Source organism: Pithys albifrons, chromosome 22 (genome assembly GCF_047495875.1).
Source record: "Pithys albifrons albifrons isolate INPA30051 chromosome 22, PitAlb_v1, whole genome shotgun sequence".
Lineage (NCBI taxonomy): Eukaryota > Metazoa > Chordata > Aves > Passeriformes > Thamnophilidae > Pithys > Pithys albifrons.
The window spans coordinates 6569039-6592811 of NC_092479.1; the positions used below are offsets into that span (position 1 = coordinate 6569039).

Sequence of the window (23773 nt, forward strand, 5' to 3'; positions counted from 1 at the left end):
CACAGAATGGATTGGGTTGGAAAAGACCTCTGAGATCATCAAGTCCAACCCTTGATCCAACTCCAGTCCCTTTACCAGATCATGGCACTCAGTGCCACGGCCAAGCTCAGGTTAAAAACCTCCAGGGCTGGGGAATCCACCATCAGAGAATCACAGAATGGATTGGGTTGGAAAAGACCTCCAAGATCATCAAGTCCAACCCTTGATCCAACCCCACTGTGATCACCAGCCCAGGGCACGGAGTGCCCTGGGCTGGTGATCACAGTAAGGTTGGATCAAGACATTGTTGGATCAAGACATGGTGGATTCTCACTCAGTGCCACATCCACAGAGTCACAGAATTAATGGGGTTGGAAAAGACCTCTGAGATCATCAAGTCCAACCCTTGGGCCAACTCCAGTCCCTTTACCAGATCATGGCACTCAGTGCCACGGCCAAGCTCAGTTTCAAAACCTCCAGGGATGGGGAATCCACCCCCTCTCTGGGCAGCCCATTCCAATCCCTGAGCACTCTCTCTGCAAAGAAGGTTTTTCTCATCTCCAACTTCAATTTCCCCTGGCAGAGCTTGAGCCCATCGTGCCCCCTTGTCCTATTGCTGAGTGCCTGGGAGAAGAGACCAACCACCACCTGGCCAGAACTTCCCTTCAGGCAGTTCCAGACAGTGCTGAGGTCACCTCTGAGCCTCCTCTTCTCCAGGCTGAACACCCCCAGCTCCCTCAGCCTCTCCCCACAGCACTTGTGCTCCAGTCCCTTCTCCAGACTCGTTGCTCTTCTCACTTGGGTTGGAAGAGACCTCTGATTATCAAACCCAACCCTTGATCCAACCCCACTGTGATCACCAGCCCAGGGCACTCTGTGCCCTGGGCTGGTGATCACAGTGGGGTTGGATCAAGACATTGTTGGATCAAGACATGGTGGATTCTCAGTCAGTACCACATCCACAGAGTCACAGAATTAACTGGGTTGGAAAAGCCCTCTGAGATCATCAAGTCCAACCCTTGGTCCAACTCCAGTCCCTTTACCACATCATGGCACTCAGTGCCACAGCCAAGCTCAGGTTAAAAACCTCCAGGGATGGGGAATCCACCCCCTCTCTGGGCAGCCCATTCCAATCCCTGAGCACTCTCTCTGCAAAGAATTTCTTCCTGATCTCCAACTGATATCAGTTTGGGCAGCATTGCCCAGCACAAGGGCACACTCAGGAGATGGAACCAACCAGGAGAGGGAAGGGAAATTACAGCCCCCAGCAGGACTTGCACGTGGTGTCTGTCAGGGGAGACACTCAATGAGCAAAAGGTGCTTCATGGGAGACCTTCCTTTAGGGCATTTGGAAGGGTTGAGACTGGAGAATGAAGTCCTGAATCTTACAAGTTTCCACAAAGGACTGAAGGGAGCCAAGTCATGGGGCTCAAACAAGGTCTGGAATTTGGTTTGGCCCCATCACTCCCAAGTTGGGCTTCCAAGTCTGTGATGTGTTTCCTTCACAAGCCCTTCAAGGCAAATATGTTGTCTCCACGAATGAAATCAAGTGTTGTCTGCAAATCTCCCCCCCTCAAAGGGATATTAAAAGCTCCATCAAATACCTACATGTGTAGCAGAGCCCCAACAAGTCTCCATTTCCTCTTGACAGGGCTCTGGGACAGAACAGCACTGAGGACTGCAAAACCTTCTGGCAGAGCATTTTCCAGTGACACAAACCTTCTGCTCAGCCCCAGCCCAGCAATTCCACCCCAGCACACCCCCCAAACCAAGCAGCCCATGGCACTTGCAGTGAGACAGTTGGTGAAGCACAAGGGCTGCCAATCACAGGTTTATTTGCTTGGCTGTAACTGCAAATAAATGTCTGCACATCTTTAGGACACAACAAGGATCTGGTTACAGGTTTAATTTGGCCCTTCCCTTCAGTTCCCTGCCTTTGGAAAGCAGGGAAGTTCAAGAAGAGGAGGAAGGAAGATAAATTCCTCCAGGCCCCAGAAGTTTTCTATTAAAGTTGCTCTAAGCCTTCCCATGTGGTTCTAATAGACACAGCCCAGCTCAGCAGTGCCCAGCATCAACCCCACCACATGAAAGCAAAGCACAGAGCCCAGAACTGGCCTGCAAAGTGCTGATACTGTGAAAAGACAACACCAAATAAGCTCATGTTGTTCTTTTTTGCTTCTTCTTTTCTCCCCTGATGGCCCATCCTGCCCATCTGCCTGTCCAAACAAAGTTAGGGGATAATGCAAAACAACTGCTGGGCTCCCCCAAAGTCCAGCCTGGGCTGAGGGACTGGATGGCTCAGAGGATGAGAGAAATGAGAGAGAAAGTCCTCTGGGCTCTTCTTTCAAGAGCTGCACAATATTTATCCACTTTCTCTGCAATGGTCTCAGACAAGGAGCTGTGGAAATGCACCCTGAGAACTCTGACTCAAGCCATAACTCATGATTTTCCTCCAGCAGGCAGAACTCCCTCCCTCAGTGGGGTGGAAATGTCTTGGCCAAGGTCACAGAGAGAGGCTGGGTGGGCCAGCAAGTCCTCCTGGAGCAGCAGCTCCAACAGTTCTGTCCTTCACACCACCAGGACTGTGGCCAAAGCAGAGCAGACTGTCCCCAACTGCTGAATTTGTCACCTCAGCTTGGACAGACTGACCAAAAATGAGGAAGACAAAGGTTGGATATTTAACCACAGGTCTGATCTGACCCACAGCAATCAGTCTGAACCTCTCCAACAACCTTCTAGAAATGCACAAGGTTCATTTGGAACTCCATGGTGCTTCCAAGGCAAACAAGGCAGCTTCCCTTTGATTCCTGCCCTGCTGGGCTCCAGCAGCAGCTCAACAGCAGCTTGGAATTCAGCCCCAGCTGGATCACAGTGCTCAGGAGTGCTGACCTTTTGCCCTGTGCAAGTGACCCCTTTTCTACTCCAGGGGGGTGTAACAGCAGGTCCTTTGCACTCCTCTTGCACACTCAATCCAAGCCCCAACTGCACTCAGGTCCTGAAGGCCATTCCTGTGCTCTGGGAATCCCTGGGAGCTGCACAGCAACAACAATAACAACAATAACAGCACCACAACTTCTTTCCCCTGGCATATCAGAACTCCAGAAGAATGGAAACAGCAAGGAACAATGGCCACCCTGCTGGGCTTTGCTCTGGAAACATCTGTCAGAGATGTGCTCTCCCCTGAGGACACAGCAAACAGTTTCTAAATCCATAAAGGATTTTGTCATGAACTAGAACTGAGGCAGTTTGAAGAACAAGGGGAGGCAAAGCCACAAGTCCTAACGAAGCCTCAGTGATTAAACACCTTCAGAGGGGTCAGCACCTGAGCAGGGACTCTCAGAACCACAGCTCTGGACACAGAAGCCTCAATTTCCAGTCTCACTGAAGGGCTCACATCTTTTTCAGGATCAGAATCTCTACAGTGACATCATTTCTAAAGCACTTTGACTGTTTTGAACTTTATCATGTTTTGAACCATGCAGGTATTTTTTATTGAGTGTCAATCTCTAAATATATCTTGGTAATATCTGACCCAAGGAGCTTCTTTCTAATGACAAGATGATTAGCAGGGACCTACCTCCAAGTAATTCTGGACTCCAAGCAGTGCCTGGTCACTCCTGGTCTCTGCAACCCCACTGCAGAGCAAAACAAATACAAGAGTTACTGAGACATGTCAAGATCCAAGGACTTGGCACAGAGTCCACCAACACATCCAGAAGTCAATGGAGACTGTTTCCTTTTGAACCACCTGGATCTTGCCACAGAACTTGCAGAGACCAAATACTGATGAGTGGGCAGGGAAACTCAGGCAGTGGTTTATTTGCAAGAAAGGAGCCTGGAATTAAAATCCTCCTTAAATTATCACTCTCTGAACTGGCCCTTCAGATGGAGGCAGATAAATGACACCAGCCTGCAGATAAAACTATTTCAGGGCCAGGAGCTGGTTGCCAACTTCAGGTCCCCTTCTTGCAGGCCCTGTGGATGTCACAGAGGGGTGAAGAGACCATGAAATAGTTTGTGAGGAGCTCCCTTCTCTGCTGCAGAAGTCACTGCCATTCACACTGAAGAGCTGAGAGATAATCCCGAGGTTAAACCCACCCCCCCCTGGACTCAGAGTGATTTCTGTGAGTGCCCACAGTGACAGAGACCAGGCACTGTGCAAAAACTGGGGAGTCTGGCACAGGATGTCATTGTTCTCTCACATCCTCACAATTCCATGAGCTGGAGCTGCACCAGTTCTCCCCCACACTTTTAAATGTGAACAGGCACAACTCTGCATGTGGGATGTTTAAGGCCTGGGGAAATCCAAGCTCAGCCACCCTCCTGCAGGGATCACAGCCCACAGATCAGCTCCCCTGCACCTCTGGGGCAGTGCAGGATCTGAACAGGGAACTGGCCACAATCAGGCACCACAAACCACCTCCACGGGAGGAAATACAGCAACTTGCACTTCCCTCTCCAGCCTGAGATGCTTCCCTTCTTCTTCTCCTTCCTTTGACCTTTTCTCTTTGCTAATTTTATGCATTTTCTGCCTGAATCACCCCCTCCCTCACACTTCTGTGCACAGTGGGGAGTCCAGCTCCCTGTGTGCTCTCACCTGCTCAGCAACAGAACACCCCTCACTGTCCCCATCCATCCATCCATCCATCCATCCATCCATCCATCCATCCATCCATTCCCAAACTCTGTCCTTACCCATCAGTCACCTGCACACTGCCCTCCCCCAAATTCTGTTCTCTCCAGACTCTGCTCTCACCATTCCTTATCTGAACTCTGTTCTCACCTATCTATCCCCAAACTCTGTTCCCACCTATCCCTCCCCAAACACTGCTCCCCAAACTCTGTTCCCACCTATCCCTCCCCAAATTCCATCCTCTCCAAACTCTCTTTTCACCCATCCCGCCCCAAACTGAGCCCTGATCAAACTCTGCTCTCACCATCACACACGTGAACTCTGTTCTCTCCCATCATTCCCCAAACTCTGCCCTTCTCAAACTCCGCTCCCCATCCCCGTCCCGGCTCTGCCCATCCCTGCCGCGGCTCTCCCCATCCCTGTCCCGGCTCTCCCCATCCCTGTCCCGGCTCTCCCCATCCCTGCCCCGGCTCTGCCCATCCCTGTCCCGGCTCTGCCCATCCCTGCCGCGGCTCTGCCCATCCCTGTCCCGGCTCTCCCCATCCCTGCCCCGGCTCTGCCCATCCCTGTCCCGGCTCTGCCCATCCCTGTCCCGGCTCTCCCCATCCCTGCCCCGGCTCTGCCCATCCCTGTCCCGGCTCTCCCCATCCCTGTCCCGGCTCTCCCCATCCCTGTCCCGGCTCTCCCCATCCCTGTCCCGGCTCTGCCCATCCCTGTCCCGGCTCTCCCCATCCCTGTCCAGGCGCTGCTCCTCTCCCCGCACGTGGCTCTGCGGGGGCACCGGGGCACGTACCTGTACCTGGTGCCAAAATACTGAAAGAACACCAGGTACCGGGCCGGGGCACTGCCCATCTCTGCCCGGCACGGGCAGCACCGCCCCTTCCCCCGCCGGCACCGCCGCTTCCGCCGCCGCCGGGCCGGGAGGGTCACGGGGACCGGGGGTGGGACCGCGGGGAGCGGGGATGGGACCGTGGATGGACCGATGGGGACCGGGAGTGGGCAGATGGGGACCGGGAATGGATCGATTGGGAGCGGGGGTGGGACCATGGAGACCGGGGATGGACCGATGGGAACCGGGAATGGGAGCGCGGGGACCGGGAATGGATCGATTGGGAGCGGGAATGGGACCGTGGGGAGCGGGGATGGGACGGCGGGGACCGGGGATGGGACCATGGGGAGCCGGGATAAATCGATGGGGAGCGGGAATGGGACCGTGGGGACCGGGGATGGGTTCGTGGGGACCTGGGATGGATCGATGGGAACCGGGGATGGCACCGTGGGGAGCGGGGATGGACCGATGGGAACCGGGGTGGGACCTGGGGGAGCGGGGATGGGACCGATGGGAACCGGGGTGGGACCGCGGGGAGCGGGGATGAATCGATGGGGAGCGGGGATGGGACCGATGGGGAGCGGGGATGGGACCGATGGGGAGCAGGGATGGGACCGTGGGGACCGGGGATGGGACCGATGGGGAGCGGGGATGGGACTGTGGGGACCGGGGGTGGGACCGATGGGGAGCGGGGATGGGACTGTGGGGACCGGGGGTGGGACCGTGGAGACGGGGGATGGACCGATGGGGACAGGGTGGGCCGAAGGGGACAGGGATGGGGACACCGGGACCGGGGTGGGCTCCTGGGCACCGGGGATGGGTAAATAACAGCTACAGGGACAAAAATAGGCAAAGATAATGATAACACACAAAGGCTGCAGATGTTCTTAATGACTATGATCTGTATTTAAAAATCTTTGTCTTTCTAAAACCCCGAACTGCAATATCTGTGTGTGCAGAAGCCTCAAACCAGTATAAACAAGTGCCCAACTCATTAGAAAAGCAGGGAGAGCAATAGAAAAATCCCTGGCCCCCCATACAAATCTGAGATCTGCTTTGAATGGAAAAATCCAACCAGCTTTCAACCCACACAATGGCACCCAGACTGTGTTACAATGAAAGTGATGAATCTCAGCTTTGCAGAGGACAGTAATTTCTAATCCCCGAGCCTGGGCACACACACGAGGCAGGAACAGCCCCTCACTTTCATCTCTGCTGGAAGCACCACAGAAAATAATAATTGAATTGCTTTGACCTTTATGAAAGCACAGAAAACAGAGGCCACAAGAGGTCACCTTGCCCCTCCTGGAGCGAGGTGTTTGGCAGGGCTAATTCCTTTTCCCTGAATTCCTCAGAACCCTCCAGCATCTGATAACTGTTAAATAAGTCACTTTTGCTCACGCAAAGATGCTCTTGGCTGTGGCTGACAAATCAAGCGGGTCTGGGAACTCGGGTGGAAATGGGGCTAGAGGTGAATCTTGGCTGTAATTTGTGTATAGAAATGGCATTAAATATCAGATTCCATCTCAGTTCTGTCCATGCCTGAGGTAACATTTTGTGACATTTTGTCTTGGGTTCAGACACCCCTGGCCCTGATGTTTGACTCGTTGGTTTAGATCCATATTACACAGGATTTTCTTAAAATATGGAGATTTGTGTTTCAGGCCCTTCTCTCATCTCTCAGTTCCTGTAAAACCTTCAGGGAGTGATGTGGTCTCTGCTGTTGTGTCCTGGTGCTCGGTGGGTGGAGGCCCAGGACTAAACCCACAGTAATTAGCCCTGTTTATCCACCCCACATTATTGTGGCAAATGTGATCTGTTCAGCTGGACCCCCAAGCCCAGATGTGTTCCCTGCTCAGCCAAACCCACTGGCCTCAGAGGAGACACTGCAGATGTACCACATGGCTGGTGGCAGCAGCAAATCCACGGTGTATAGAAAATGAAAAACTAGATTAAGTAGTAACAGGATTGATGTCAATCCTTTGCTGCTGCTGGTGTAGAATTGCACAGTTTTTTGGTTTGGGGTTTTTTTCCTGCAGTGCACACAACCTGGTGGGAATCCTACCTGCAAATCATGGAATGGTTTGGCTTGGAAAGGAGCTGTGAAGGTCATTAGTCCAACCCCTGCCATGAGCAAGGACACCTTCAGAGCCTTGTCCAATCTGACCTTGGATGTTTCCAGAGTTGGGACATCCTGTTCCAGTGTTTTAAGACCCTCATTGTCAAAAATTCCTTCCTGACATGACTGGCTGCCCCTCAAGCTCATCACGGCCCAGGCTGATGTCCAAGGTAGTGGCTGCTGTCACAGCCAGCTCTGCCCTGGGCCACACTCCTCCTGTGTCCTTAGTGCCATCTCAGCACCAAACAGAGAGGAGAAACAGGCAAAAATTCCTTCACAGAAGGGTTGATTGGGTTTTGGAAGGGGCTGCCCAGGGAGGTGGTGGAATCACCATCCTTGGAGGCATTTAAGGAAAGACTGGATGTGGCACTCAGTGCCATGGTCTGGTTGACAAGGTGGTGTTGGGTCACAGATTGGACTCAATGATCTCACTTTAAAGAGGACTTCAAAGTATGTCCAGTGAAGGGCAACAAGGTTGTCAAAGATCTCACAAGGAATGGCTGAGGGATCTGGGTTTGTTTAGACTGGAGAAGAGGAGGCTTAGGTGGGACCTCATTGCCACCTGAAAGGACACACATTGTCACACTCCTGCCTGCAGTGAGAGGGAGGCCTAGAGGAAAGGACTTCAAGATGAGACAGGGGAGATTCAGATCAGATATTAGAACAATTTTTCACTGTTAGGATGGTCAGGCATTGGAATAAAAAGGTGGCAAAAAAAGGTGGTCAGGCTGCCCAGGGAGGTGGTGGAGTTCCCATCCTTGGAGGTGTTCAAGAGGCATCTGGATCTGGTGCTGGACGATGTGGTTTAGTGGTCACAGTGGCAGTGACAGCTGGACTTGATCCTAAAAACCTCTCCTAATCTTGATCCTACAAACCTCTCCCAACCTTGATCCTACAAACCTCTCCTAACCTCGATCCTAAAAACCTCTCCCAACCTTGTCCCTAAAAACCTCTCCCAACCTTGTCCCTAAAAACCTCTCCCAACCTTGACGGCTTTACGATGCTGTGACCTCACAGGTCATTTCCCACCTAATTACCCTCCGTGATTCTGAGAAAAGGGGACGGCAAAGGTGCCTCCCACCCACCGGGGGGGTGCCTGGGACGGGTGACCCTCGGGCCGGCGGGGCATCCACCGCGGGGCTGTGCCGCTGTGCTGCGGTGCCCGGTGCCCCGGTGCGGTGCCAGTGGTACCCGGTGCGGTGCCCCGGTGCGGTGCCAGCGGTGCCCGGGTGCGGTGCCCCGGTGCGGCGCAGGGAGGGAGGCGGGTGCGGGCGCTCCATCCCCGGCGCGGCGGGCGGGCGGACGGGCGGACGGGCGTGCGGGGGGCGGGCGCTGCCCGCGCGTCCTCGGCTCCGGCGGGCGATGCGCTTCCTCCGCTGAGCGCGCCCAGGGCCGACCGGCAGCATGACGGTGGAGTTCGAGGAGTGCATTAAGGACTCGCCCCGGTTCCGGTAAGCGCTGCGGCGCCGGGGCAGCCGCCGGGAATGGCTGCGGGCGGCCGGGAGCGGGGACGGAGACGGGCAGGGCCGCCGCCGGCTCCGCGGGGCCGCGCCCGGGCTGCTGCGGGAGCGGCGAGACGGCCTCGCAGCCCCGGACACGGCGAGGGGATGGAGACGGGGCCCGGGGAGCTCCAGCGGCAGCCGGGGCCGCAAGCGTTGCCCCTCTGTGCCCCGCATCCCCCCTTCCCGTGCCCCGCATCCCCCCTTCCCTCGGCTCGCATCCCCCCTTCCCTTGCCCCGCATCTCCCCTTCCCGTGCCCCGCATTCCCCCTTCCCGTGCCCGGTATGTCTCCCATCCCGTGCCCCGCATCTCCCCTTCCCATGGCCCGCATCCCTCCCATCCCGTGCCCCGCATCCCCTCCGTGCTCCGCATCCTGTCCTTCATCCCCCCCCTCCTGTGCCCCGCATTCTACCCCGGGGCATCTCCCCCTCCCGCGCCCCGCATCCCTCCCGTTCCGCCGCATCCCGCCCTCCCCGCCGCGCTGCCCCGCTTCGCTCGGGCGCTCGGCACATGGAAAAATGAGGAATTCCAGGCTCCGGCAGCCAGCGCCGGATCCCGTTGGGAGCGGGGCGGACGGGGCATCACCCCGCGGGCATCAGCCGGGCGGAGCTGATCGGAACCGCCCGCAGAGCCGGCGCTCGGGAATACAGGCATTTTCCATGCGGTCACATTCCCAGCTCTTGGAGGGTGGATTTTTTTTTTTAGCGGTCTTGTAGGAATCTGGGCTATGACAACAAAGACTCCGGCTCGGCTGTGCAGCATTCAAATCAGGCCGCCTCAGAAATGCCCAGGGCTGCAGGAGCCGCCACGCTCCGGGGGCAGATGCTCCATTGTGCCAGGAGCATCCTGGCTGCGTGTCCGGATGGGCTCCGTTGTGCTGCTGCTATAAAGGGAAGGTCGGAGCTTCCACAGGGAACAATCTCCTGCTGCTTTCAGTGCTGTGTCTGCGTGGGGACCGAGGGAAATCCAGACAATAGCCTGCAGGAGCAAGTTGGCTGCGTGTGCAGGGGAAGGAGTTATCGAGGGGGGGGTCGTCTCTCTCCCTCCTGCAGACATTTCGTGTTGCTTCTGCTCAAAACGTTTTTTGTTTAATAAGTAGAGCAGTTTGCATTTCGCTTTCAGGGTGTTTAAAAATATCTCCTGGGAATGCAGGCTCCATCCCAGAGGCTGCAGTGGGGCTGTGGTTCTCTGCTGACAAATTGTCATTTGGTGTGTGGTTGTGGAACAGCTGCAGGTCACACAAACACCTGGGCAGGTGCACCTTCTTTCTTGCTGTGTGTGGGATTATGTGGGGAGGGTCCTTCTCCACGTGTTTTAATTTTAATTGTGTGGTGAGATCCTGCTCTGTCTTGTTCCAAAGCTGGTTCTAAAAGGTAATGGGCAGTGCCATGTGAGATGACAGGCAGGTCTTACCCTGGTTGGCGTTGGAATCATGGGAGCTTTTCAGCAGGAAAAAGTTAAAGGCAAGGACAGGTTGGCAGAAGGTACGAAGCTCCTGCTTTAATCCCCTGCTCATTTAGCATCAATTAGAATTTATCCACCCCTTTATTTCCTCTCTGGCCTGTCATTTTCTCCCATTGTGCTGCAGAGCATGTGAACTGCTGGGTGGCATCTTTCCAGAGCTGTGACTTCACTGTCCAGATGTCTCGTTCCACATGGCAGTGACCCTTTTCCTGGTGACGTCAAGATTGATTGAGATGTTTATTTATTTATTTTGCTTCTGGTGTGTGTGTGGGCTCGGGGCCAAGTTTTAGTATGCAGGCAACATCATTCTGCTCTGTCTGCTCCATCCATAAAAACAAAACAGCTCTCAGAGCACTGGGCTGGACCTTTATCAAAAGCCACTTATTTAAGCATGGAATTATGAACTATTTCCCAAATGGCCAGACAGTGCCTGCCTGTTACAGGGAGAACAAGAGATTAGGCTGGAGAAATAAGGCTGGGCATTTCAAGAGGGCTGAAATATATGTAATAATGGGAATATTTAAACTGTGAACACCTCAAACAGTGAGAAATCCTGACTTTAGCAGGCCTAGGAAAAGAAAAAGAACCAGACAGAATTTCTCAAAGCTACACATTTTAGTCTCCTCCTGTACTTTTCTTTCTTCCAGGTCTTTAATTAATTCTTCTGTTACACTTATTTGGTGGTAATACAAGAGAATCCTTGAATGTGTGGAAGGGACAGGATTTCTTCCATAGTGCATGGCAGAGATGTGTGTCAACATGTCCCTAAAGTCTTCCACCTATAAAAAAGTAAAATAGACATATATAATATAGAGAAAAAAATATGATAGAAGGTAGCACATAATCCACTTTCTCAACAGAGGCTGAGACAGCAATAGGTGAAGTTTCTTGCCATAGGAAACAATGTGGAAGAGGGAGAATTTAATCCAGGTTTCCTGTGCCAGTCCTTTATGTAGGAATTACCCTCCCTTTCCTGCTGGCACCCACAGAACCCTCTGCACTTCCCAGCAAAAGGTTGTGCCACGTTTTACAAGTGGTTTATCCTCCTCGAGTGTGACCATTCCAGATAATTGAGTTGTCTTCTGTTTGTCATACACAGGGAGGAAGAAAAACTCCCAAAAAAACCCCCAATGACACAGGGATAAACAAACACAGGGTTGAACATCCCATAATAAGCTACCAAACTGGTCTACTTTAGCAATCACATCCAATTCCATCAAAATGCTCCCAATCAATACTCAGAACACACTCAACCCCTCAGTGCCTCCTACTCCACAGAGACCAGTTGCTACAATGAAAACTTGTGTTTTCATTTAAATTTCATTACTGAAATATAAATAATCTTCAGCTTGGCAGATAAGCCTGACATTTACAAGGCATCTTGCAGAGACATGTGAATTCAACCCCGGTAAACAAGTCTAATTACCTGGAAGGACCTGTTCTTGCACATGTGAGTGCAACCCCAAGAGATATTGGGGCTTTCATCTCCTTAGGTTTAACCAGGAGGAGTTTGGGAGATCTAGGAACACCTCTCTGGCTTGTTCCACTTGCTCCTGGAAGCTGGTGGTCTGGAGTGATGCAGAGCAGGACCCATTGCTGTCCTAACCCGTGCAGATCTGTAAGGGGAAGGGCCACATGAGTCAGTTTGGTTCGTTTGGGGGTTGGAATGAGATGATCTTTGAAGTCTCTTCCAACCCAAACCATTCTGTGATTCATTCTTGGAAAAATGAAGTCCAGAGAAGTTGTGGCTGCCCCATCCCTGAAGTGTCCAAGGCCAGGCTGGATGGGGCTTGGAGCAACCTGGGCTAGTGAAGGTGTCCCTGCCCATGGTAGGAGGTGGGACTGGATGATCCTTAAGGTCCCTTCCAACCCAAACCATTCTGTGCCATCACTACTCATTCTGGGTGTCAACGCACTCCAGGAACCCTCAGGAGGATGAGGGAAGAGCAGGAACCAACTGCAGAGGCTGGGCCTGGCTGTGGGCCCCAGAAAACCCCAAATGCCTCTGTGGTGACTCCCCCAAGGGCGGGAAATGGCTGGTTGTTTCCATAACTAACATTGCTATTGTAAGAGTTGTTGCTATTAACGAAGTGATTAATCAGCTTGTTGTGAGGTTGGGGTTCCCTGTGGCCCTGGGGTGAGCCAGAGCTGCTGTGCCCTCCCTGTAGCACAGTGACTCCCATTCTGGAATCTTCTGGAGCCTTCAGAGCCACTGTGACCTGCAGGAACAGAGAGTTACCAGCATCCCTCCATGGCCATCCAAGCTCCAGGTCATCGAGGGACAGAGAGAGTGCTCAGGCATTGGAATGGGCTGCCCAGAGAGGGAGTGGACTCACCATCCCTGGAGGTGTTTAAGATGAGCCTGGATGTGGCACTGAGTGCCATGATCTGGTGGTCACAGTGGGGTTGGATCAAGGGTTGGACTTGATGATCTCAGAGGTCTCTTCCAACCCAGTTCATTCTATGATTCTGTGATCTTGCTAAGTCATAACAGATGGAATTAGACAACTCTAAAGGCAGCATAACCAGCTTTGGGGCATCCAGGCTGGGTGAGTGTGTGGTGCCCAAGGCCTGCCCAAGGAAAGCTGGAGTGGCTTCTGTGTGACCTGTGCCACCTGACTCCTCATGCCATCGACAGGAACTTCGAGGTCAACCAAACTTATCACCTTGTTAGTTCAAAGCAAACTGAAATTACACCCAGGACAGCCAAAGGAACTCAGTGAGTGGAACAGAAAGAGCAGAGCCCGGGCATTGACTGGAAAGTGGGAGTTGTGACCCAAGGCTTGTGCAAGCAGGAGCCCCGAGCCCGGTGCCAGCCACACGATGCCCACACGGAGCTGCTTCCTCAGTGGCACACTGATGGGCACAGTTGCCAGCTCTTGCTGCTTGGGCTGCATGAGAGAGGAGAGGTTATCATGAAAGCAGGTTGATGGTGTCTCTGTCAATCAGAAGGCATTTAGTTCTTATCTCTGCTGAGCTTCTGAAGTTGCAGAGTCGGAGGTGTGTAAAGGGAGAAGTCAAAGCAGGAATGTCACCATGGAGCTGCTTCCTCTCACAGCACCACAAGGTGCTCTCTCAGTTAGAGTGGTCCATCCTGTCCATCCTGCCCCTGAACATCTCTGTGTGAAGCTTTCCACAGGGAGTGGGGCTTTTTTTGTTCCCTTTCCAGGTTTCCAACCTCCCTTTCTCAGCATCCCTTTAAAGTGACCCCCAGGCAGTAACACAGCCCCAAATCTGCCCTTTACTGGGGTTGTCCTGGGACAGGGGTTATGGTGGGGTCCATCCCTGATTTATTTGGTTGTCTCCTCTCCCCACACGTGTGTTTGTGGCACTTTGTCCCCGATGTGCCATTCCCAGCGTCCCCCAGAGGGGTGTGTGACATTCCAGCTGCTCCGGTGTCAGGTGTGTCCTGTTCAAACAGAGCCCTCCTGTGGCTCAGGGCTTTTCCCTCCACAGGTCACAGCACAGGAATATATGGAAGCAGAAATCCCTTAACCTGAGATTCCCTGTCATTGAAACTCCCATGGGAATCTTGAAGTCCTCAGGGAAAGCTGCAGAAGGGCTTTACTCAGGGTGTAGTCAGGGAAAATCCCTTGGTAGGAGGGAACACACTTGACGGTTCTGACTGGAAATCCCTGGCTTGGCAAAATGGTATTTTATGCCAATTTTTACCAAGCAGTTTCCTTAATAACTTTGAGTTGTGACCTGTGTAAACAGGATATACCAAAGGGCCAGGATTTGGAAGGTAAAACCCCTCAGGTCAATCCCAAGTTGCCAAATCAGAAAAGGATTTTTTAATTAATTCTCCCCCCGACCCCCCCAGATAAAACTGCCCAGACTTAGAAGGTGTGAGTTTGCAGTGGATGGTATTCAAACAATCTCTCAGGCTGCTCATGGGAGCTACAGTTCCCTTGTGTACCACACAAACAAGGGAAATTTGGATATTTTCTAACTCAGTGATTGACTTTGTTACCAAAATAACACTCTTGCTTTGTAGCAGTGTGAGGATTTCTGCAAGCTTTGAAATGCTTCGAGTTGTCTGAACAGAGCAGTTTCTGAGCAGCCTCTATTTTCAGCTGCTTTTTATTTTAAGTCTTGCTTTCTTTTTCAGTAGCTGTTCCTCTCTGTTGTCCCTCTGCTGGCACAAAATCATCTCTTTGTCAGTGACATCCTTCTCTCTCACTGTCTCTTCTGGTTCCCAGAAGTGTGAGGAGAAAGTTGTCCAACCTGAATGATTTTACACCTGCTGAGGAGGGTGTGAGTCTGCTCTTCCCTCCCTCAGAGCCTTCCAGAGGGCACAGGGAACCACAAGCCTTGTCCTTCAGGATGTCCTAAAGCCACTGGGACAGCCCAGATCAGGAGCTGCAGTGACAGGACAGGGAGCAATGGGTTCAAACAGAGGGCAAAATTCAGGTTCAATACATTGAAGAAATCCTTCCCTGGGAGGGTGGGCAGGCCCTGGCACAGGTGCCCAGAGAAGCTGTGGCTGCTCCATCCCTGGGAGGGTCCAAGGCCAGGTTGGACAGGGCTTGGAGCAACCTGGGATGGTGGGAGGTGTCCCTGTCCATGGCAGGGGGTGGAACTGGATGATCTTAAATTCCCTTCCAACCCATCCCTTCTGTGATTCCCTGCTCTGCTGGTTGGTGGTTTTCTAGCTGCAATAAAGACTGTAAAAGGGTTGGAAGGCAGATGACAAAGCTTGCTAAAAGGAAAAAAACCCCCCAAAATAGCTCTAACCCTGTGGTGGAAGAGGGCAGTGAGAGCCAGAGGTGGTGTGGCTCAGAGCTGCTGATTTCAGCTCTTCTGTGCTATTGAATTATCTCTGGGGGAGTTGTCCAGTCCTCAGAGAGGGACATGTGTCTTGATAATTGGGCTTTGCTGGTTGTCTTGGCACCAGGCAGTGCCTCTGGGTTCCAACCCTGGTCCTCGAAGGACCTCAGCATGGCCAAGTCACCACCCAGGGTGAGAGCTCAGGGAAGCAGCTCTTGATGTGGCCTCGTCCATGTGGACTCTGTCAGGCTCCTGTAGAAATGTCCTGCAAAGCCAGAGAGCTTTCCATGCTGGGATAAGTCAGGGTCCCTCAGCACTCCCTGCTGGAGCTCCAGAAGCTGGAGAGGGGCCCCAAAGCCAGTTCTGTGGTGATGGCAAACAGTGGTGTGGATCTGAAGGGCTTCAGGCTCTGTGGAGCTGGAGTGGGGCCTGGGCAGCTCAGGGGGTTGTGACCAATGGAAGTTCCTTTTATTCATCCCAGCAGCTCCTTTGTTTCATTTTCCTTGGCTTAGGCAGGGATGGGTCACCTCGTGTGTCTGAGTCAAGAGCCTGTGAAATAATTAATGTTTGTGATGACAAAGCACCTTCAGCTCTGATTGATGAATCATTCATTCCTGGGAATCCCAGTGGGCAGGAGGGTCTGGCATTCCAGCAGAGGGCTGGGAAGGAGGGCAGCAGGATGCTGTGCACACCCCAGGGACACCCCAGGGCCCTGCCCAGCCCGGGTGAGAGGGGCCATCTGTTCCCCTCCATCCTGCTGTGCTCCCAGGGGCAGGGAGGCAGCACAGCCTCCTGGAGCCAGCCTAGGCTCCTTGGCCTCAGCAGCATCACTTGGGCTGCTCCCCAGCCTGGCCAGGGAGAGGGGATGCAGGAGAACCCTTTGCCTGGGCTGTGACTGGCAGCTTTCTCCAGCTGTGCCAGGCTCTCTGTGCTTGTGGCACATCATCAGCGTTTGGGGTGGCGCAGCCTCTGCTCGTGTGGGTGCTTTGCAGAGTTCTGCACTGTCAGTGGGACAGCTCAGCTGGACCTACAGTCACTGGGGGAGGAATAAAGCCCTGTCTCATCTGCTAATGCCCAGATCAGGGCACTGCAAATCCCATTCCAGCCCCAGAGTGGGTTAAACACGGTCTGGGGGATCCTGCAGGTCCCTTTCTGCAGCTCAGCAGTGCCCTCTGGTTCATGGGGCACCTCTGCTGGCATCACCACAGCCAGCTGAGAGTCCCTGAGAGTGGCCCAGAGGCATCTCCTGGGGTCACCACAGTGAGCTGAGAGTCCCTGCCCAAGTGGCACAGAGGCATCTCCTGGGGTCACCAGGCAGGGACAGCCAGCTGAGAGTCCCTGAGAGTGGCCCAGAGGCATCTCCTGGGATCACCACAGTGAGCTGAGTGTCCCTGAGAATGTCACAGAAGCATTTCCTGGGGTCACCATGCAGGGACAGCCAGTTGAGAGTCCCTGAGAGTGGCCCAGAGGCATCTCCTGGGGTCATCACAGTGAGCTGAGAGTCCCTGAGAATGTCACAGAAGCATTTCCTGGGGTCACCAGGCAGGGACAGCCAGTTGAGAGTCCCTGAGAGTGGCACAGAGGCATCTCCTGGGGTCATCACAGTGAGCTGAGAGTCCCTGAGAGTGGCACAGAGGATGGTGAGGAGGCTGAAGGCTCCCAGTGTGGTGGTGGGGCTTAGCAGGGGCACAGCTGAACCAGTGTGTGTGTGCATTATTTGGGCACAGGAGGAGCAGGCAGGCTAAGAGCTGCCAGCAGAGCTGCAGGAGGCACTGTGGGCTGGCTGGGGGCACTTCACAGTGTCTGCCAGGGTGGGCACACAGGCATTGCCCCCCCAGCTTCCTGTAGCTGTTGCCAAACCAGCCCCATTTCTGCACCTAAAACCACCCTGAGACTGCAAACCCCAGAAAGCCTCTGCTTTAAATACCCTGAATTGCTGTTCTGAGGGGCACTGGGAGGGCAGGGGCAGAGCAGGGGCAGTGGGAGGGCAGGGGCAGAGCAGGGGCAGTGAGAGGGCAGGGGCAGTGGGAGGGCAGGGGCAGAGCAGGGGCAGTGGGAGGGCAGGGGCAGTGGCAGAGCAGGGGCAGGAGGGAGGGCAGAAAGTCGAGCCCAGGAGCTTTCCCAAAACAGTGATGGCCCCTTTCAAACCTGGTTTCATAACACTGAAATTTCAGCCACAACATGATTTTTTTTCAGCAGGGAGGCCAGTGGAACCATGAGTTTTTCTGCCTTCTTAAGCACTGGCTTTGCTTAAAAAAAACCCCAACAAAAAACCCCAGGCTGCTGCCTGTGTGAGTTCAGTTATCTGGGATAAAGAAAAGAGCCCTTAAAACAGACCTGCAATCCAAGTCTGGATGAATTTGGAGCACAGGACAGAATGTTTCCCTGGAGCCAAGTGCTTCCTTGCTTATTTGCTTGCAGTTCTCCTCTGTCTCAGGGCTCTGTTCTGACCTCAGGCATTTGCAGTCACTCCTCAGTGCTGTTCCCCAAGTGTTTGTTCCACGCTTGGATTGTTGGCTCTCCCCACAGTTAATGTGGCCTTATCTAAAGTAAAGCTTCAAAAATGAGGGTGGGGGAAAGGAAAGGAACAACGACATAGATTTGGGTGGCACTCCGTGCTCTGGGCTGGGGGGCAAGGTGGGCATCGGGCACAGGGTGGGCTCCATGGGCTGGGAGGGCTTTTCCAGCCTCAGGGGTTCTCTGTGGAAATCATGGAATCATCATTTCTCTGTGGAAATCATGGAATACTCTCAGACTCACACACTCTCTGAGTGTAACCACTCCAGCACAAAACTTGCAGTGGCTGCAGGAGGGAATGGCTGGAAAGCAGCTCAGTGGAGTCATTACAGGGGATTAGAGGGCTGATGTCACAGCTCAGGGGTGGCACATCCCAGAGCAAAGTGCTCATTCATTCCTTAAATAAGCATAAAGTGGTACCGTCTAAACAGATTATATAATATCAGGGAGTGAGATAATCCCTTCTCTGCATGCCCAGTCTGCTTCATCACCCCACAGCAGGGCTTCCTAATTTGCATTCTCCCTATGAAATGCTCCTGCTGATGGAAACAGCTTGTGTGGACATGTGTGTAAATACATGTGATTCCAAGGCTTGGAGGGGTCTGCCTGTCATGAGTTAAAAGGATATTTTATGGGAATAAAATGCAGCTCTGTGTGCTGCATGTACAGAGACAGAGACACAGAGCTTGTGGTCCTTTCTCAGCACCCAGGCAGTTGTGCCAGGCTTGATTTAACCCCCACCAGGGTCCTGCCACCCTGACAGAGCTGGGGGAAGGCACAACTCTCTGGGACTATTCTGAAGAGCAGCTATTTGAGCCTGTCCCTTGTTCCTGCTCTGTCCCAGCCCAGGGAGACAGTGCTGGTTCCCACAGCTCAGCCTCCTTGCAGAATGTCACCCCTTTGTTCTCTGAGAAACCCAGACTTTGGCAGGAAGTGTGGATTTGTCCCCACACCGTGACCTCGCCCCAGGGTGGAGGAAACAGGGACTGAGGGAGCACTGTTAGAGCAGGAGGCTCCTTCCCCTTTTCCCTTTCCCCTTCCCTTTCCTCTTCTGCTTTCTTTTCTTCTTTTCTTTTCCCTTCCCCTTCCCTTTCTTCTTCTCCTTTCCCTTTCCTCTTCCTTTTCCCCTTTCCCCTTTCCTCTTTCCCCTTTCCTCTTCCCCCTCCCCTTCTCCTTCCCTTTCTTCTTCTCCTTTCCCTTTCCTCTTCCTTTTCCCCTTTCCCCTTTCCCCTTCCCCCTCCCTTCCCCTTCCCTTTCTTCTTCTCCTTTCCCTTTTCTCTTCCCTTTCCCCTTTCCCCTTTCCCCTTTCCCCTTTCCCCTTTCCCCTTTCCCCTTTCCCCTTTCCTCTTTCCCCTTTCCCCTTTCCCCTTTCCCCTTTCCCCTTTCCCCTTTCCCCTTTCCCCTTCCCCCTTCCCCTTTCCCCTTCCCCTTCCCCTTCTTTCCCCTTCTTTCCCCTTCTTTCCCCTTCCCCTTCCCCCTCTCTTTTCCCCCTTTTCCCTTTTCTTTTCCCTTTCCCCCTTTCCCCCCTTTCTTTTCCCTTTCCCCCCTTTTTCCCCTTTCCTTTTCCCTTTCCCCTTCCCCTTCCCCCTCTCTTTTCCCCCTTTTCCCTTTTCCCTTTCCCCCCTTTCCCCCCTTTCTTTTCCCTTTCCCCCCTTTTTCCCCTTTCCTTTTCCCTTTCCCCCACCCCTCCCAGATGTCCTGCTGGCACTGCCCGTGGGCTGGCACTTCAGTTGGTGCTGTCAAAGAGCTGCCCACCTGAAGGCTGGGGGGGGGGACAAGAAGGCAACAAAGTGACATTTGGAGAAAACCTCCTGCCTTCAGAGTTCCAAGAGTGGGATCAACCCAGGCCTGCCAGATTGAGTTTAGGAGTTTGGAATAACACAAGCTCTTGATGTGCCACTGACTCATCTGAATTCAGAGAAAATGCCAAACTAGTAAACAGGGCTGAGAGCCTGGAAAGCTGCAGGTTGGTGTGTGTTGCTGGGCTGGGGAGAGGCTGCTCTCAGAAGCTGAAATGCTGTCGCTTCCAGCCTGATGGACTTTCATCTTTGCTTGTGTTCCCCACAATTAGTCCCAGTTTGGTTCTGTTACCTGCAGCTCTGAGCTGTGTGGGTGGAGAGGAGATGTGTGAGACGCCAAGAAATCAAGAAGATTCAGTGTGGAGGAGGAATATCTGAGAGTCCTGCAGGGCTGGCCCCTGTTGTTCCAACCCTGCACTTGGTGCTTGAGTTCTTTTTCTCTGCTGAGACCCCGTTACCACAATGCCAACTTTGTTCTCCCTTCCCTGGGCTGCATCACTCAGCACAGGGGATGAATTAATTTTCCCCCACTGGTCCCAATTATTCCCTCTGCCCTCAGCACTTTGACTTTTGTGTGAGCTTGGGAATTTCCTCCCTGTAGATGAGCCTGACCAACCTGTGTCCAGGACAGTGATGTTCCAGGACAATGATGTTCCAGGCCAATGATGTTCCTCCTGCAGGGATGATTCAGCTCCAAGGGTTGTGGCAGCCCCTCCCATGGCCACAGAGAGCAGATGTGGAAGTGGTGAAAGTCCTTCCAGCTGCACTCAGGAGTGTCCTTTTCCAGAACTTGATGACTGAGAACTTCATCTTTTACATGAGAATTAATTCCCCAATCCCAACCACATCACGACAGTTCTGTTCCCTCTGGAGAGGTGTCAGGGCAAGAAAAATGGGACCATACCCAGCCCTGGAGAGGAATGAATAAAAGCAAGGGATGGGTGGTGTTTAGGACACTTGTTCCCATTCCCCCAGCAAGTTTCCATGCAGGACAAACTGCCCTCCCTTTAGGAAAGGGCTGGGTTATGGTACCAGCACTCCCCAGGAAAAATACCCAGTTGTTTTGTGGCACTGGGACACAGAAAACCCATTTGGCACCTCTGGGAAGGTACAAGTGACACCCAACTGTCCCAGGGCACAGGAAGGGGCAGGACCCTCCCTTCTTGCCCCTGGGTCAGCAGCACTTTCAGCACTTCTGCTGCCAGGGAGGGCAGGACCTTTGCTGTGTTTGGCAGGACACGACACAGGAAAAGCCTTTCAGGCCGAGACAAAGGGAGCACAGAGGTTGGGGAGCTCCAGCTCCGAGCCAAGGCCCAGGGGAGGGAGGGGGAAAAAAGAAACAAGGAGCATTTAGTGCTGAGAGACATCCCTGCTGGGGGAGGGTGGCTGGAGCTCAGCTGTGGACCAGGGGAAGTCTCAGCAAAGCTTTCTGGACCTGCTCCAGCCCTGCTGGTGAACGGATGTCTCCAAGGTCACTTGGGGAGAAGATAAAACTCCTTGATACAAGTTTTTTTTTGATAAACCCATTTGACTTGTGAAAAGAAAGCAAACAAATGTCATCTAAGGAGTCTCATGGCACATAATGATTCTTCCTTCAGCTCAGGAAAGAATATTCCTGTGTTTAGTCCTTGCTGTGCAGTTTCTGTGTTGGCACTGCAAAAGCAGCCCAGGGAAATGAGCAGAGACATCTCTGCTCTGAAGTTGCTCAGCAAGGTGGGTCAAGGTGTGCAGGAAGAAGTTTCAGTCCTGGGAGAGGGCACATGACCCACCTGATGAAGTTGTGAGCGTGGAGAATGTTTGGTGGTTGGTGTGTCCATTTCTGGGCATGTGTCTGATGGAGTCATGGAATGGTTTGGGTTCAAGGGACCTCTGAAGGGCATCCAGTCCAACCCCCTGCCATGGGCAGAGACACCTTGAACTACATCAGGTTGCTCTGAGTCCTGTCCAACCTGGCCTTGGGCACTCCCAGGGATGGGGCAGCCACAGCTTCTCTGGGCACCTGTGCCAGGGCCTGCCCACCCTCACTGGGGCCGTGCCTGTGGAATGTGCCAGGTTGTGTTCAGGTGGCACCTCCTGGACTGGTGGGTGTGTGGAGGTGTTTGCTCACCATGAGTCTCTGGGTGATATTTCCTCCTCCAGAACCCCAAATCCTCTCTTGCATCCTTGGAGGGACATTCCAGGAGCTGAACTGCCCAGTGTGACACCCACAGAGGTTCCTGAGCTGCAGGAGTGCAGTGTCCACGTTGTTGCACCCCTGTGTCTCTTCCTGGGCTTTTCTCAAAGCACATCAGAGATGTGGTGATGGGATTTCCTGCCCATTGAACCAGAACTTCAGTATTTCAGCTGGGTCATCTTCCTGCAAACTGAGCATTCAGAGCAGAAAGGAAGGCAGAGATGCAACCAGGGGGATTTGTGGCTCTCAGCAGAAAAGGTGCCATGCTCTGGGGAGCTGCTGTGTGGTGGTCACCAGATGACCCCTGTCAGGGCTCTGCTGATCCATCAGCATTAGCACTCGTGGTGGGGATCCATCACCCTGAGGTTCTCTGCTCAGCACTTTGAGGTGCTCTGCTCAGCCCCTGAACTGAGAAATGGCTCTTAGGGAACTGAAGGGCACAAGGACAGCATTGACCAAGAAAAGGGTGGTCCTGATGCTCAGGTGAGTGGAGGACCCCTGTGCCCTCAGGATGGTGCCTTTTCCAATGAACTGTCTGAACCCCTGAGGAGCTCTTGGTCTTTGCTGGCTCCACCACAGTTTGCACAGAATCTGCTGAGTGGAGAGGAGACCCCACCCCAGGGAACCAAAGTGCTCCCTCACCCCCCTGTCCTCACCCAATCCCTTTGCTGATGGGGTTCCCCTCACACTGAAACACCAGGAATGGAGAATGAAGTGCTGTGACGTTGCTGGGCTGCTTCCCTGTGAGGGTTGGTTTGCTACACTTCCCTTCTCTCTCCAGATTTGGGAAGCTGCTCGAGGGCTGTGGGCACAAGTAGGAAATAGTTTGCTGCAACTTCTGTCAGAAATTCCCCTCTGGACTGTAATTTGTGATGAAAAGTAAACTGCTCTCTGCACAGCCTTCCCTCCCTGCTTTGGTGCTCAACCAGGGCTGGACAAGAGACATCCAGATGCTCAAGTTTCTCTGGTCTCCTTGAACATTTGGCTGTGAGTTGCAAAAGAGAAGCTGGGGAAAACCTGTTATCATGAGATACATTACATAAGGAGTGCATTAGAAGAGCTGAGGAAGGATTTCATCTCTAAGCCATTAAATCCTGGAGTAATTTAGGTTGGAAGAGACCTCTGGAGGTCACTTAATCCAATGCCCTTCTCAAAGCAGGTCCAAGTAGCTCCTTGATGCTGGCAGGAGCTGCCTAACTCAGAGCAGTGATGGAGATGGCAAACTCAAACACTTTCCTAAGTTCCAAGAGGCTTTTTTTTTAATAATTTGAACATAAATGAGAAGCACTGGAGGAAACCCCTCTCTTTGTATGTATAGCAGAGTGCATAAAAGCCATCTCTGTCATTGTGTGTCTCCTGAAGACAGTCAGGCTTGCCTGAATATTAATGTACAGATTGCAAGTCAATGGAACACACCAAGCAACCAAACTGTGAAGTCTTACTCATCTTGCTTCAAAGCCTTGTCTAAACATACACCCCCAGCCTCTGGGGAGAAGGGCAGGAGCTGCAAACTGACATTTAGAAGGTTCCAGACAGAGATTTGGCTGTTTGTGGGGCTGTGCAAGATGTTGTGAGCGCTGGTACCAAAGCCAGAGCTCAGTGTGGGCACAGAACCTCTTCACCTCTTGAGAAAACATCATGGGTTTTACCCCACCTGCTTGGAAAGTGGGGGATAATAAACCCCCAAACACCAGGAAACATCTCCGTGTCTGTGCACCACCAAAAAGGAGATTTGGGCAATCACTTCTTCCAGTCTTGATGGACTTTCTGTGTTTTAATTGTTTGTTGGGCAAACTGGTGATCCAACCCCATCCCCTGAGGCAGCACAGGGCAGAAATCCTTCCTTACTGCCCAGTGGGACTTTGTAAAGAGTGAGGAGCTGAGTCTGGTGGCCACTTGTAGCTCTGAAGGAGCTGGAGCTGATGACAAGTTCAAGTTTTTGAGCCACCACCGGGCTCAGAAAGGGAGAAGTCATTTTTTACTGGGCCTT

The 23773-nt window shown here is 53.1% G+C and overlaps 2 protein-coding genes across 3 annotated transcripts in view; one reads left to right on the forward strand and one right to left on the reverse strand.

Annotated features, from left to right (window-relative positions):
* Positions 1-5629, reverse strand: part of PUSL1 (pseudouridine synthase like 1) — a 29228-nt gene extending 23599 nt beyond the window's left edge. For both annotated transcript variants that reach the window (XM_071575488.1, XM_071575487.1), the window contains exons 1-2: positions 5406-5629; positions 3557-3614 (exon numbers count right to left, since the gene is read on the reverse strand). In XM_071575488.1, the coding sequence (XP_071431589.1) occupies positions 3557-3614; positions 5406-5464 (117 nt within the window). In that variant the 5' untranslated portion in view covers positions 5465-5629. The remainder of the gene's footprint in view (positions 1-3556; positions 3615-5405) is intronic.
* A 3257-nt stretch (positions 5630-8886) lies between these two features.
* Positions 8887-23773, forward strand: part of ACAP3 (ArfGAP with coiled-coil, ankyrin repeat and PH domains 3) — an 86453-nt gene continuing 71566 nt past the window's right edge. The window contains exon 1 of the mRNA XM_071575691.1: positions 8887-9011. Within this exon, the coding sequence (XP_071431792.1) occupies positions 8965-9011 (47 nt within the window). The 5' untranslated portion in view covers positions 8887-8964. The remainder of the gene's footprint in view (positions 9012-23773) is intronic.